This window comes from Prinia subflava, chromosome 23 (genome assembly GCF_021018805.1).
Source record: "Prinia subflava isolate CZ2003 ecotype Zambia chromosome 23, Cam_Psub_1.2, whole genome shotgun sequence".
NCBI classification, from domain to species: Eukaryota; Metazoa; Chordata; class Aves; order Passeriformes; family Cisticolidae; genus Prinia; species Prinia subflava.
In genome coordinates this window covers 1945455-1961066 of record NC_086269.1, presented here as the reverse complement: position 1 = coordinate 1961066, position 15612 = coordinate 1945455, and the positions used below count along the sequence as shown (strand labels likewise).

General features: G+C 62.5%; 1 protein-coding gene across 4 annotated transcripts in view; it reads left to right on the top strand.

Moving 5' to 3' along the window:
- The window catches only part of TMCC2 (transmembrane and coiled-coil domain family 2), a 28200-nt gene extending 12893 nt beyond the window's left edge, over window positions 1-15307 (top strand). The window contains exons 1-4 of one of the 4 annotated variants that reach the window (XM_063418111.1): window positions 4705-4851; window positions 11836-12770; window positions 12944-13079; window positions 14173-15307. In XM_063418111.1, coding sequence (XP_063274181.1) covers window positions 4753-4851; window positions 11836-12770; window positions 12944-13079; window positions 14173-14484 — 1482 coding nt within the window. In that variant the 5' untranslated portion in view covers window positions 4705-4752 and the 3' untranslated portion in view covers window positions 14485-15307. Of the gene's footprint in view, window positions 1-4704; window positions 4852-6008; window positions 6222-7665; window positions 8049-11835; window positions 12771-12943; window positions 13080-14172 lie in introns of those variants that run through there. The other 3 variants (XM_063418112.1, XM_063418113.1, XM_063418109.1) reach the window with 3 other exon arrangements.
- The last annotated feature ends 305 nt before the right edge of the window (window positions 15308-15612 follow it).

The window sequence follows — 15612 nt, the reverse complement described above, 5'->3', positions numbered from 1 at the left end:
CCTGCACCCCCTAATTCCCCCCAGGGGCAGTCTGTGGGGACAGGGGACATCCAGAGGGGCTCGAGGGGGACAGTGGGACCGTGGAACACTCGGAAATTCAGTGCTGGGTGCCAGTTCTGCCTGGGGTTTGTGGATTTACCCCAAAAGGAGCACCTGGGGTTCCCACACCGGGGTCAAACCTTTTTTTGTGGGTCAGGAATTTGTGATTTGTTTGTGATTTGCCCTCCCCCAGCCTTCCACACCCCTTCCAGTTCCCACATTGTGCGGATGAGTTTGGGATGAGCCGGGCATGCCCGGGGTCCAGCTGTCAGCTCGGGAACCGGGGTTTGGCAGCTCGGGAACCGGGGTTTGACAGCTCGGGAACCGGGGTTTGGCAGCTCGGGAACCGGGGTTTGGCAGCTCGGGAACCGGGGTTTGGCTGCTCGGGAACCGGGGTTTGGCTGCTCGGGAACCGGGGTTTGGCAGCTCAGGAACCGGGGTTTGGCAGCTCAGGAACCGGGGTTTGGCAGCTCAGGAACCGGGGTTTGGCAGCTCAGGAACCGCGGTTTGGCAGCTCGGGAACCGGGGTTTGGCAGCTCAGGAACCGGGGTTTGGCAGCTCGGGAACCGGGGTTTGGCAGCTCGGGAACCAGGGTTTGGCTGCTCCTCTCTGCCCCCAGAGCCGCGGGGCTGCCTCTGCTGGTCAGGCACGGAGCTCTGAGCTGCAGGAGCTCCTTCCCTGGGGGCCAGGAGCATCCCTGCATTCCAAAGATTCTCTCTCTCTCGTATGTCCCATGGAGCTTTGAGCTGAAGGAGCTCCTTCCCTGGGGGCCGGGAGCATCCCTGCATCCCAAAATCCGCTCTCACATGTGTCCCATGGAGGTCCTGCCTGGAGGGGCTCCTTCCCTGGGGGCCAGGAGCATCCCTGCATCCCAAAATCTGCTCTCACATGTGTTCTGTGGAGATCCGAGCTGGAGGAGCTCCTTCCCCAGAGCCAGGAGTATCCCTGCATCCCAAAAATCCCCTGTCCCGTGTGTCCCACGGAGCTTTGAGCTGCAGAAGCTCCTTCCCTGGGGGCTGTGAGCATCCCTGCATCCCAAAAATCTGCTCTCCTGTGTATCCTACGGAGCTCTGAGCTGCAGGAGCTCCTTCCCCAGAGCCAGGAGCATCCCTGCATCCCGAACATCCCCTGTCCCGTGTGTCCCACGGCTCTCCTGGCTGCAGGAGCTCCTTCCCCAGGAGCATCCCTGCATCCCAAAAATCCGCTCTCACATGTGTTCTCTGGAGCTTTGAGCTGCAGGAGCTCCTTCCCCAGGACCATCCCCGCCTCCCGAACGCGCGCACGGAGCGCGGCTCTCGCTTGCCCCACGGCGGCTCCTCGGGGCCGTACCCGCCGTGCTCGGGACCGTGCTCGGGGCCGTGCTCGGGGCCGTACCGGGCCGGTACCGGCGCTGCCCGCGGGGCCGTGCTGGCGGCGCGTGTGACCGGGGGAGGCGGCGGCAGGGCGGGCGCACGGCGCCGGGAGCGTGCCGGGGAGCTTTCTCCTGATCTCCCTAATCTCCTGCTGGTGACCCGCCAGGCAGGGGCGGGCACACGGGAATTAGCGCCCGCGGCTCCCGGCAGCGGCGGCCGCGGCTGAGCCCGCAGCCCCCCGGGGCCGGGCCGGTACCGGCGGGGCTGAGCATCCCCGGGGGCCCGCGCTCCCCGGCGCGGCGGCCGGAGCTGGAGCGGGGCGGGCGCGGGGTGCTGTGCCTGGTGCTGCCGGGGAGCTGCACGGACTGCGGGGACTGCGGCATGGTGCACGTCCAGGTGAGCCCCGGACAGGTGAGAGCGCCGGGGGGGACAGCGGGACCCGGCGTGGGGGGAGCGGGCAGCGCTGGGGGGGCAGCGGCGGGGCCGGCGGCCGTTAGAGGGCGGCGTTACCGGAGCTGGCCGTGTGTCCGTCCGGCCGTCTGTCCGGCCATCCGGCCGTCTGTCTTTCCGTCTGTCCGGCCATCCGGCCGTCTGTCTTTCCGTCTGTCCGGCCATCCGGCCGTCTGTCTGTCTTTCCGTCTGTCCATCCGTCTGTCGGTCTGCCCGGCCATCCGTCTCCGCGTCCGTCTGTCCGCCTATCCGTCTGTCCGGCCATCCGTCTCTCTGTCCGTCTGTCCGGCCGGCCGTCTCTCCGTTTGTCCGACCGACCATGTCTCCGTCCGTCTGTCCGCCTGTCCGTCTGTCCGGCCGGCCATCTCTCCGTCCGTTTCTCCGTCTGTCCGGCCGGCGGTCTCCCCGTCCGTCTGCCTGTCTGTCCGTCTATCCGGCCGTCTCTCCGTCCGTCCGTCCGCCTGTCCGTGTGTCCGGCCGTCTCCCCGCGCCTCCCCGCGGGCTGGACCCGTCCCGGCCGTGCCGAGCGCCCGCCCTGGCCCCGCCGAGCGTCCCCCGCGGGTCGGGCCGTGCTGGGCTCGCTGTCCCCGGTGTCCCCTCGGCAAAGTGACAGCGGCAGCTGCCGCCGCTGCCCGTGTCCCCCCGCCCTCCGTGCCCCTCCCGGAGCAGATGCTTCTCCTGTGAGGCACTGGGGGCACGGCGGAGGCAGGGGGGGCTTCCCGAGCTGGGAACCTCCCGTTTTTAGGGGTCACAACCCAAAAGTGCCGTTCCCCTGCTCCACACTCCCCTCTCCGTGCCGCTGTCCCTGTCCTGAGGGGTGTCCTGGGGGGTGACCTGTCCCCCCAGCCCCAGCCCCGCTGTTGTGCTGCCTCAAGGGCGTCAGCCCTCGGCACACGGGGCGGGATTCATCCCGCTAAATTTAGCTTCCCCCCGGGTCAGTGGCTATATCAGGGCCCGACGGATTACTGGGAGCAGGGAGAAGCCCAGAGTTCCCGGGGTGGACGGAGGGGACGTGGCCCGTGGGGACGGAGGGGTTTGGGGCGGCTGGGACGCTGTGGGGTGGCTCAGGGGTGGTTCCTGTCCCCTGCCCAGGCTCTGCTCCCTGCCTGGGGCACGTCCAGCTCGGCCCCAGCTCCCTCCAGCCCCCCTGGCATCCTGTGGGAGGACGTGGTTTGTCCCTCCTGTCACCTGGGCTCAGTCATCAGCTGGGACGGGGACTCGGTGAGGATTGTCCCCACCTCTAACCCGGGGCAGAATTTCCCCAGGCAGGGCCTTCCCCCTCGCTTGCTGCCTCAGTTTCCCCAGCAGGGATTCCAGAGCCAACCCATCCATGAGTTTGGTGAAGTGTCTGGGATTCTCTCGGGAGGCTTTTTTGACATATCCAGTTAAATTCCCAGGGAAGCAGTTGAAAAGGGAATGGAGGGAGTGGTGTAAAGCCGCCCTCCCTGCCCCTGGGACACCCCTGGATCCCGAGGGAGCACCGGGGAGTGGAGACCCCACAAACGCCAGGGGGTTTTGGGGAGGGAACTCCTGACCTGGCACTGCAGGTGTGAGAGCCCAGGTGAGCTCCCACTCCCCACCTCCATCTCCCCACGTGTGCAATGAGTCCGTGAGCCCGGGCTGGCGCTGGCAGCTCCTTCCCGTCGGGATGAGCAGATAATAGCTGGGAAGACAAAGACACCCGAGATTGCTGCTGCTTAATTAATGCAGCAGGAGAAGAATATCAGACTCTGCTACTGATTCACCCCTCGTGAAAGACATCGTGTTCCTCAGGCTCGGTGACATATGGCTGTTGATGGCAGCCCACCAGCAGCTCCCGCTCCCGGCAGGCAGCGCCGCGGGCCCGGGGGATTTGGGGGTGGATGCCCAGGGTGCAGGGCAGCATTTGGGGTGCAGGGTTTTGATTTTGGCCCTCAGTGTGTCGTTGTTTTCTCTGCATGGAGAGAAATAACTCAGTTAAAGGATGCGGTGCTGATGCCACGGTTGAGGCACAGTAAGAGGGTGATAAATGTAGAATAAGAGGATCCACGGGGAAAAATGCTGCTCATTGAAACAAAGGCAAGCGTGGAGTCAGCTCTGGTGTTGGAGCGTGACATGGAGCTCACAACAAAGTTTAGAAGTGGTTTATGTGCTGGATTTCTCATGTTACTGTCACAGGATGGAGCTGGAACAGCAGTTCCTGGGCACTCCAGACCCAGGTTTGCTCTCTGCAGCGCTGTCGTGTTCAGATTCTCTGCAGGTCATCCCTGCTGCTCTGGGCTGGGAGCAGGATTTGGCTCTGGAGTCCTGATGAGGCTCCTGTTTGTGTCTCCTCACCTGGCTGAGGCTGTGACTCGGCCTCTCCCTGCTTCCCCCTCAAATCCTCCGTGCAGAAACTCCCAAAAATCCCCCCGGAGGTGCCGAACTGCTGGGCTGCTTCGGGGTCGCTCCCTCCGGCGTAAACAACAGCAGAAATTCTTCCAAATATTCCCCAAGCGTAGGCAGGGCCCTGAAGGGCTTCACCCATGAGGGGCGGTCACTGGATTGTCCCCTCAGAGCTGTCCCTTGCCGTGGGACAGTCCCAGCTCGGAGGATGTGGACGGGCACGGAGACCCAGGAAAGTCCCCAGGGGAGAGCCCCGGGGTTTTTCCATCCTCACAGCAGCGCCTCACGAGTGCCCTGAGCCCCGTGGGATGGTGGCACGGTCCCAGCCCCGATGGTGGGGACAGGGAACAGTTTGTTTGTTCCCTTTGGGAGGCAGCCGGGCCCGGCAGCGCTTGGCGGTGCCGTTTGTTCTCCCGGCGCAGTTGGAGGATTGGGATCGGCCCCGTGGCACCCGGCCCGTTCCTGCTCCCCCTCCAGCCTGTGCTGCTCCTTCTTGGCAGCCCTGGAGCGTCCTGTGCCAGCCCTCTGCCCCTCGGGCTCCTCGGCCATGAGGGAGGGAGAGGATCCGGCCGCTTCCCGCGGCTCCGGCCGCGCGCTCAGACCCTGCCCTGGGAAAAGGACGCTGAATTCTCTGCTGGGTGTCTCTGTGAGTATCCCCCTCCTCTGCTGCTCTCCTCTCCAGGAATTTGGGATGTGCAGGGATAAGGAGTGAGGAGCAGGGTGGGAGCTGCTTGTTCCCAGACACCAAATCCACTCGGGAATGCTGAGGAGAGGTGGATTTGGCACATCTCCACCTGTATCAGCGTCCCAATAATCCAGATCCAGTTTTCCCGGCCCTGTCAAGGAGGGTTTTTCCTGCTGGATTTAATTCCTGCTTCTCTGGGCTAAGCCCAGCCCCAGGAAAAGCAAAGCCCAAGCCCCAAATCTGCTCCGTATTTTTGTGAACCTGGTGCCCAGACCAAAGCTGGATCCTGCCCTGCCCAGCACACGCCAAATCTGCCACCATTTTGTGGAAGATCCAGGGGTTTTCTTTGCATGGGAACGAGGCATTTATTTCTAAATTTGCCTCGTACAGTCAGGCCTGAAAAACAGCAGCCAGGGGGAAGAATGATGGGGAGCCTCGTGGGTAATTCCCTCGCATAATTCCCGTTTTTCCCATGCCAGGAGGGGTTTTGCATCCCGTGGGAGGGAGTCTGTGCCCTTGGGAGGGGAGATGCTGCCCTCAGCGACGCCCTTGGTTGTTTGCAGTGGTTTTTAAACCTTTCCCTCGTGCTGGGGAGCTGGGAGCAGGTGGGAAAGCTGGGAATTTCCTGGGAATTTCCTGGGAATCCAAGGTCCTCAGTGAGTCACAGAAATGCTCTCCAGGGCTCAGCCTGCCTGCACTGGCTCCTCCTAAACATCCCAACCTTTGTCAAGCCCTCGCTCCATCGGCCTCCTCTGGGAAATTCCTGCTCCTCCATCTTTTCCCAAAGCCACCAACGGGGATTTTGGGGGGCTCGGAGCTGGCAGGGGCTGTGGGGGACCCTAGGATGGGGGAAACACTCCCCGAAAACCGCTGGGGGGGCCAAGCAGAAGGGCTCTGGCACCTTAAAGAGGGAAATGGCGAGCAGGAAGGGTGCTTTCCCCAGGGCCCCGTGCAGCCGGCTGATTTTCCTGCCCTGCTGAGGCAGCACAAGAGCGATGGGAAGTGACCTCTGCCTCCCGCGCTAAAAGCAGAAGTGATGCCGTGGGATCGCGGCCCCGGGCATCTGCCCCGCGTCATGCCAGAGGCATCCGCGGCTCGGCCGGGCTGCTCCATCCTCCCCTGGCATCGGAGGGATGGGCCGGGAGCAGCTGCTGCCCGCCGGGGGGGAGAGGAGCCCCCGGTGCTGCCGCTGCGGTCCCCGGGGGCAGCTCCGCGCTGTCCCCGCCCGGCCCCGGGGGCAGCTCCGCGCTGTCCCCGCCCGGTCCCCGCGGCTCCGTGCGGGCAGCTCTGCCCCGTCCTCAGCCTGCCCTGGCACGGCTGGGCACCGCATGGTAGGCACGGCTGGGTTTGGGGTGGAATCGTCAGGGAATATCCGCGTGGAATACTGGAATTTGGGTGGAATATTCTGTCAGGAATATCCGTGTGGAATATTGGAATTTGGGTGGAATATTGGAATTTGGGTAGAATATTGGAATTTGGGTGGAATATTGGAATTTGGGTGGAATATTGGAATTTGGGTAGAATATTGGAATTTGGGTGGAATGTTGGAATTTGGGTGGAATATTCCATCAGGGATATCCGCGTTCCCCCCGTGCCCGATGGACGGGATCGGGCGGGAGCTGGGGGATGCAAGGGGACGAGGATTTTGGTGCTTGGCAAGGACTGGGCAGTGCCAGGCTGCCCCAGCTCTGCCTCCTGCCCCTCCTCGGGGAGGGCACGGCGGGCACAGGCGGTGGGGCTGCTCCAGGAGGGGCTGGCGGTGCCGGGGGGGGCTAAAAGCAGCGCAGCTCGGGGGGCAGCACCCACCCTGAGCACCAGGCTCCCTTCCCTGAGTGCCAGGCTGCCCACCCTGAGCTCCAGCCTGCCCACCCTGAGCTCCAGGCTGCCCATCCTGAGCTCCAGGCTGCCCACCCTGAGTGCCAGGCTGCCCATCCTGAGCCCCAGGCTGCCCTGGCAGGGCACAGACGGGTGTGGGGACAGCTCTGGTGGCCCTGGCAGTGCCAGGCTGAGCGGGCACAGGCTGCCCCATCATCCTCCGTGTCTCTGGGTCAGCTCGTGGGTCCAGCCTGCACCATTCAAAGGCTGCCTGCGAACACTTCCCCAACTGCTGGTGGGGATTTTCAGGAGTCTGACCCAGCCCACCCTCCGTGGCCACGGTGGGGTTGAGGTTTCAGACGCCACCAGGGCTTTGCTGTGGCTCGGCACAAGGCTCTGGGTTCCCATTCTGCTTCCCTGAACCGCTCAGATCCTCCGGCCCAGCTCGGTGCAGCCCCACGGCTTTGGGCTGGGTCAGACCCTCGAGCTCGGGGCTCCTCTGGCCCGGCAGAAACGCAGCTCGGAACTGTCCCTGCTTTTTCCATCTGTCCCTTTGACACCCTGGGAGCTGCTGTGAATGTCCCCTCCAGGGTCTGGGCTGTGTTTGCCATGCCGGGTGTGTTCCCCCGTGGCAGAATGGGGTCAGTGCCACCCCCACTCTCGTGGGGTGACAGGGACACATCCAGCTCCTGCTCCAAGGCACCTCCTGGAGCAGCTCATTCCCGGTTTTTATCTCCCTCAGGCTGCCCAGCTCCTCGCTCAATGACAGGATTATTTCCCCCCCGTTTTCCACTCTGGTTTTTCCTCTCTGGATGCCTCTCCCAGGCTTTTGTGACACAGCAGATGACAAGAGCCCGTCCCGACCTCCTGCGTCAGGGCACAGGCAGCGTATGGGGCTGGAGGCGTGTGAATATCCCGGCACGGGGACGAGGGGGGTTTTGCATTACAGCCCTGAGAGCTCGGCTCGCCGGGAGCTGTAAACAGCTCGGGCAGATTTCCTGAGTCGGCAATCCCGCCGGAGCCAGCGCCTCCGTCCCTGCGTGCCGGGAGCGCACCGGGAACGCACCGGGAACGCACCGGGAACGCTCCGGGAGAGCTCCGGGAGAGCTCCGGGGACCCTCCGGGGACACAGGGCCAGCCCTGACGGGGTCCCCAGGATCCTTCCCCTCCTCCTCCCCCCCTGCTGCTCCCCCAAAACTTCGCTGCCTTCCCCAGCCGGGAGCCCTGCCATGGCAGCCGGCGCTGCCCGGGCGGCGCTGCCACCCCCGGGGACACCGCGGGGACACGGCCGGGTGGCCCACACCAACTAGCCCCGGGGCACCCCAGCCCTGCCCGCCATGGAGGTAGGTCCTGGCAGCTTTTGGGGGTTCGGGTGAGGTGATGGGGAGGATGGTGATGGGCAGAGAGACCCGTGGGGGGGTTTTGGGTGCCTCTGATCGTCAGGGGATGGAAGCAGGGGGTGAAACCCCCCAGCGCCGTCCGTGCCGGGTGGGAAACTGGGCTGCAGCTGGAAGCCTGAACGTTAATCCCTGAATTATGTAAGGAAAATTGTTGTCAGGCTGGGCAGGGAGTGCAGGGAGCTGCTGCCAGCCCCTCGTGCCCATCCAGGGGTGGCACAGAGGGGGACAGGGCACTGCCAGCCCCGGGCGCTGCTGCGGGCTCGGAGGGAGGGTGGGAATGGTGACTCAGGGCTCCTGCTGCTATTTCCAACCCCTGGGGTGGCTCTGGTGGGAATAACAGCTCAGCTCGGGGAGGCACGGCGCTGTGGGGACGGGGACAGGACATTTGGGGTGCGGTGACACCGGGGCAGTCACCGGCTCAGGGGGTGCTGTGCTGGAAATCGCTCTGAGGAACGGGGGCCGCGTGGAATCAGCACCCCAAAATCCCCCTCCCCACGTGCACCACGCACCTGCACCTCTGTGCTGGCCGTGGTGGCATTCCACGGCCACCAAGTGCCACAGGCACGGTGACACTTGTGCTGGAGGGGCAGCAGCTCCCTGCATTTGGCACCAGTGCCACTCGCTCGTGTTTTTCCCGTGCTGGAAGGGGCTCGTGGTCCTTCCCTGTTTTGTCCCCGTGGTGGATCCCAGCCAGGGATGTCGGTGACACTCAGGGAAGGTCCTCGCTCGGGGTGGAGGCGGCCACGGCTCGTCCCTGGCGCGTCCCCGCGGGATGTGGGGCACGGAAAATGGAATCGTTCAGGGGGTGATGTCAGCGCCGCCGGAACTGCGCTCTGAACTTTGCAACAGTTGTGAAATCTCAGAGGAACGGGGTTCAGTCCAAGCAGGGATGTGTGGGACAGCCACGGCCCCGAGGGGGACACAGCCTCGAGTGGGGACAGCCTCGAGATGGGGGGACACAGCCCTGAGTTAGGGGACAGCCCTGAGCTGAAGGGGACAGCCCTGAGTTAGGGGAACACAGCCTCGAGATGGGGACACAGCCCTGAGTTAGGGGACAGCCCTGAGTTGGGGTGACAGCCCTGAGCTGGGGGGACAGCTTCAGTCTGGGACACAGCTCCGAGTTGGGGACACAGCTCTGAGCTGGGGGACACAGCCTCAAGGTAGGGAGACAGCCCTGAGCTGGGGGGACAGCCTCGAGCTGGGGGACTGCCCTGAACTGGGGACACAGCCCTGAGTTGGGGACACATCCCCGAGGGGGGGACACAGCCCCGAGGGGGGGACACATCCTCGAGGTGGGGACACAGCCCCGAGGTGGGGACACAGCCCCGAGGTGCTCACCTGCCACCCGTGCTCAGCTGTCCCCACCCCGCAGCCCCAAATAAGCCAGCATTGCATAATTGTGCCCGGGCCGTGGCCCTCTAAGCGCTGTTTGCTCAGCTCATTAGCTCGAGCCTTTTGCATATCTCAGCTCTCCTGGGCTCAGCTCTGGCCATGATAAGAATAATTTCCCTCCCCTCGTCCTGCATTCCTCCCGCATCCCACATCAACCCCAGGCTCTGCCCTCCTGGCCTGCCTGGAGAAAAACAAGCTCTGGAAAACAGAGTTTCCATCGGGATGAGATTTCCTTTCATCTGGTGCCTGCCAGCGGGGTTTGCTGCATGTAGGGAAAGTGTGGCTTTCCGTAATCCCCCCGCTAAATCCCCTGCACAGTCGTTCAGGCTCGCTGGGATTTAGCAGGCAGGGGCTGGTAATGCTCCAGGGATCCACATTGTCTTTTTTTGGGGGGTTCTTTTCAAAGCTGGGACGTGGTGTGCTTCTCCCGGGATGGCAGCAGGCAGGATTTGATCCCTGCTGTTCCCTACCCATCCCAGATGTAATCCTGTGGATAAATCGTGGAATTACAGGGTGGTTTGGGTTAGGAGGGACCAGAAAACCCATCCAGTTCCACCTCTGCCACGGGCAGGGGCACCTTTCACCCTCCCAGCTTGCTCCAGCCCAGCCTTGGACATTTCCAGGGATGGAGCAGCCACAGATTCTCTGGGATCTCCACCTCCCCACCCTCACAGCCAGGAATTCCTTCCCAAAATCCCATCTAAACCTCCTCTTTTCCACTCCTAAAGATTGGCCTTACAGAGGGCAACTCCCTCTTTGGAAACAGAGTTTGAGCAGCTTTTCCCCTCCACTCCCCAGCGGGTGTTTCCTTTGCCTTTTCCTTTGCCACGGTCACTTTTTCCCTTTTCTGTCCAGAGAATTGCACATCTGGGCAAAAAGTCTGTTTCCTGCTGTTTCTAATTTCTGCCTCGTGATAAGAAACCAAAGCAAAACCCTCCGTGGAGGGACCGGCCTAAAAATAGCCTGGAAGCGGGGTCTGAAAAACCACAAGTTTGCCATGACTTCATTTTTTTATTTTTAAAAAAAATCACCACTCCAGACAGAGTGAATCCAACTGGGGTCAGCTTTTTGCCCTCATCCTCCTTTGCTCCATCACTGCTGCAATGAGGAGACAGGAAAAGCTTTGGGGGGAAGCTGAGATGAAATCCCAGCACTCCCAGCAGGACAAAAAAAATCCAAAAAAACAGGGAAAAAAGGAGATGGAAGGGAATAACAGGAGGGCCGTGGCTTTTCCAAGCCCCTGCTGCAGATGGGAGCGTTCCCAAGCAGCATCTTGAGAGAACATTCCTCCCTCTTCCCCCCTGCGTTTCCTGGGGATAACACACTCCCAAGCAATGATCCCGCAGCTTTATCCCTATTAAAGGGTCATTCGGGGAAAGTGGGATGGAAATGAGAAATTATTCAGGTCTGCCAAGAGTATTTAACTTTCAAGCAGCTCTTAATTAGAAGCCAGGAGCCATTTACACAACCGGGGAGGGTTTTGCATAAGAATCCGCATGTAAAACCAAGCAACTGGGAAGATTTGGGGATTTTTTTTTTTTTTAATTATTATTTTTTCCCGAGTGGCCAAGCAGCACGTCCAGGTTGGAGAGCACGAGGCAGGGTTGCAGTGCAGGCTCTGCACATGCGGCTTCATTCGAGTGATTTCCCCTCTCCCAAAGCTCCAGTTTTGCCATCTGTGAGATGGAATTCTGGCACTGGGCCGGATTTCCTGCGGTGGCAGCTGGTGTTTGCAAGAGGAGCTTGGCACTGCCAGGTGAGGGAGCGTGGAAAAGCAGAGGGGGCCCTGCCCCTGCGGCTCCGGGAGCACGAGCTGTTCCCCAGGCTCCCAAAAATTGGGATTGGGGCAGTTCCTCTTGGGTTGGAACAACCTGGGGGTGTATCCTGGCTGAAAGCAGGACTGGGATGCCTCTGGGTTGCTCAATCCTTGTGCTCTGTGCTGGTTTGGGGAGAGGTTTGATGATGAATCCTGGTTTTCCTCACTCCTTTTTCCTGGCTGGAAATCCCAGTTCCCACCTGGGAACACAAGGTGAGAGCGGAAAGGCAGAGTCAGTGGCTGCTCCTGAATTCCACGGGGAAAATCCAGCCCCTGCTGCGTGCCCTTTTCCTGGTGTATCCTTGGGATCAACCAGGGTATTCCTGGCATTCCAGCAGCGCCGGCGTGGCTGGGAAATCTCAAACCAACCGGAAAACTCCGCGACTTCTCCGGTTAATTATTCTCCTGCCCAGCTCTCTCCTCTTCCCCTTATCCCAAGCCCAATTCCCTCCCATCCCCTCCCATCCTTGGGTTTTTTTTGTCCCTCCCCTGAGCATCCCCTTCCTTTTTCTCTCTCTCCAGCTGGACAAGGGCGACGTGAGCGCCCTGAACCTGCCGGCGGGCGCCGGGCACGGCGACGCCGACGGCCCCGCGTGCCTGGACGTGCCCGATGGCACCCCCGACCCTCACCGCACCAAGGCCGCCATCGAGCACCTGCACCAGAAGATCCTCAAGATCACGGAGCAGATCAAGATCGAGCAGGAGGCGCGGGACGACAACGTGGCCGAGTACCTGAAGCTGGCCAACAACGCCGACAAGCAGCAGGCGTCGCGCATCAAGCAGGTGTTCGAGAAGAAGAACCAGAAGTCGGCGCAGACCATCGCGCAGCTGCACAAGAAGCTGGAGCACTACCACAAAAAGCTGAAGGAGATCGAGCAGAACGGCCCCTCCCGCCAGCCCAAGGATGTTTTCCGGGACATGCACCAAGGGCTGAAGGACGTGGGCGCCAACGTGCGCTCCAGCATCAGCGGCTTCAGCGGCGGCGTGGTGGAAGGGGTCAAGGGCGGCCTGTCGGGGCTGTCGCAGGCCACCCACACGGCCGTGGTGTCCAAGCCGCGCGAGTTCGCCAGCCTGATCCGCAACAAGTTCGGCAGCGCCGACAACATCGCCCACCTGAAGGACACGCTGGACGACGGGCACCCCGAGGAGGCGGCGCGGGCGCTGAGCGGCAGCGCCACGCTGGTGTCCAGCCCCAAGTATGGCAGCGATGACGAGTGCTCCAGCGCCACCTCGGGCTCCGCCGGCGGCAGCAACTCCGGCGCGGGGCCCGGCGGGTTGGGCAGCCCCAAGTCCAACACGCTGGACAGCCACCACAACAACTTTGACGCCATCCTGGAGGAGCTGCGGGAGATCAAGGACAGCCAGTCGCACCTGGAGGACTCCATGGAGGACCTCAAGGCGCAGCTGCAGCGCGACTACACCTACATGACGCAGTGCTTGCAGGAGGAGCGCTACAGGTAGGGGTGGGAGGGTGATGTCACCCATGGTGGCTCTTTGGGGACCGCAAGCCGCCCTCCTGGGCTTGCCCTCCTCACTGGAGACCTCCACGGAGGATCTGGAGATGTTTGGTGGGAGGGGCTGGGCGGTGTCCCCAGTGCCAGGGGATGTCCCAGCCCCTGTCCCTGTGCAGGTACGAGCGCCTGGAGGAGCAGCTGAACGACCTGACGGAGCTGCACCAGAACGAGATGACCAACCTGAAGCAGGAGCTGGCCAGCATGGAGGAGAAGGTGGCCTACCAGTCCTACGAGAGGGCACGGGACATCCAGGTAGGGCTTGTGGGAGGGCTCAGCCCCCCTCTCTCCCTCCAGCCACGGGGTGAGGGAGGGACCCTGGGCTGGGGAGGAGGGTGGGGCAGTGGGGTCTCTTCTCCAGCACCCTCCAGGTGAGGTGAGGTTCTCCCTGTGGTGCTGTCACAGCAAGAGGCAGGTGACTGAACCGTGTCCCCAAAACCAGGGAGTCCCAGGCTGCTGGGACTTTAAAAATCACCCAGTGCCACCCCAGCCACGGGCTGGGACACCTTCCACTACCCCAGGCTGCTCCAACCTGGGATGGGGCAGCCATGGATTCTCTGGGAATTCCATCCCAGGGCCTCCCCACCCTCACAGGGAGGAATTCCCCCCAATATCCCATCTGAGCCCTCCGTCCCCCTGTGTCCTGTCACTCCCACGCCCCTGCACACGGCGAGTCCCCTGCTCTGCCCCTCCTGGGTGACCACAGCACCAAGGGCTGTCCCCTGGGGGCCAGACAGAACAAAACGTCCCCAGCAGCAAACCCCGGTGTCCCCAAACCTCCGAGGGGACATCCCTGGACCCGCTGCCACCGCTGTCCACCCCGGTGTCCCCAAACCCCCGAGGGGACATCCCTGGACCCGCTGCCACCTCTGTCCACCCCGGTGTCCCCAAACCCCCGAGGGGACATCCCTGGACCCGCTGCCACCTCTGTCCACCCCGGCTTCCCCGAACCCCCGAGGGGACATCCCTGGACCCGCTGCCACCGCTGTCCACCCCAGCGTCCCCAAACCCCCGAGGGGACATCCCTGGACCTGCTGCCACCGCTGTCCACCCCAGCGTCCCCAAACCCCCGAGGGGACAGACCTGGACCCACTGCCACCGCTGTCCACCCCGGAGTCCCCAAACCCCCGAGGGGACATCCCTGGACCCGCAGCCACCTCTGTCCCCCCCGGCATCCCCAAACCCCCGAGGGGACATCCCTGGACCCGCTGCCACCGCTGTCCACCCCAGCGTCCCCAAACCTCCGAGGGGACATCCCTGGACCTGCTGCCACCGCTGTCCACCCCAGTGTCCCCAAACCCCCGAGGGGACAGCCCTGGACCCGCTGCCACCTCTGTCCCCCCGGCAGGAGGCCGTGGAGTCGTGCCTGACGCGGGTGACCAAGCTGGAGCTGCAGCAGCAGCAGCAGCAGGTGGTGCAGCTGGAGGGGGTGGAGAACGCCAACGCCCGGGCGCTGCTGGGCAAATTCATCAACGTCATCCTGGCCCTGATGGCCGTGCTGCTCGTCTTCGTCTCCACCATCGCCAACTTCATCACGCCGCTCATGAAGACCCGCATGCGCATCCTCAGCACCGCCCTGCTCGTCCTCTTCCTCCTCTTCCTCTGGAAGCACTGGGACTCCATCAGCTACCTGCTGGAGCACGTGCTGCTCCCCAGCTGATGCGCCAGCCCTGGGGTGTTTTCATTTCCCAGCGAGGAGAGGGATGAGGGGATGGAGGGTCCGGAGCCTTCTCCACGCTGCTTTCCCAGTGGTCACTCGGATCCGGGATCCATCCTCTGGGATGTTCGGGAAGGGTGGGATGGGGAGCGAGGAGGAGTTTTGGAAAGCACTGGTGGTTCCTGGTTTTTTTTTTTCTAAGGGGTTTCTGGCAGGGTTTTTTTTTGAAAGGTCATCCTGAAGCCCCTTTAGGGAGGAGATCTTCTCCGGGGGGGTCTTCAGTTGGTGGGAAGGATTGAGCTGGACCAAACCTGGCTCTGGGAGAACTTCCAGCAGGGAGAGGAGAGGCCTTCACTGGGGCTTCACTGGGGCAGCATTTTCCCTTTCGACCTCAGCGACCAAGGCCACAAAAAGCCCTGGGATGGAACAAAATCAAAGCAGGGTGGGGGTGGAGAGAGCAGGGCCAGGACAACCACAGCAGGACACACACAGGTGCCACCAGGCCCTGCCACCGCCCGGCCAGGACGCAGCGGGGCAGTGACACCGCCCCGGTGTCCCCACAGGGGCTGGGCACGCCCGGGGGTGTCAGCGCCGCCCCCTGCGCTGGTTTCACCTCCTGAATTCTCTTTGGCTTTAGTTGATCTCTTCAGGGACGCCTGGCCGTGCCCAGCCTCTGCCCCGTGTCGTGTGCGTGTGCGTGCGAGTGTGTGCGGTTTTTAATTTAATTCCAGACTCTTGTTTCCATTTGTGAATTGAAGCTGGTGGGGCAGAGGGGGGAGAGGAGGGGCAGCAGCTGAGCCCCCCCCAGCCCCACCCCAGAGCACAGCATGCTGTCTCGGATGGTTCTTAAATTATTTCATACCTATATATTTATGTAATATATCTACACACACACACACACATATATATAAATATATATATAAAATACCTGCACAGCCGGGGCCTCCTCTGGTGCAAACGGCAGCTGCTCCACTCGCTTTGAAACCCTGAACCGCTCGGCCTCAGGTGGGAATTTGGCCCTGGACATTTCCAGTGGTGATTCCCAGGGCGTTTGGGAGGGTTGAGGGTCCCTCTGCCACCCCCTCCATGCTCCCAAGCCCTGCTGTGGCCTCGCTTTGGGGTGAGGGATCC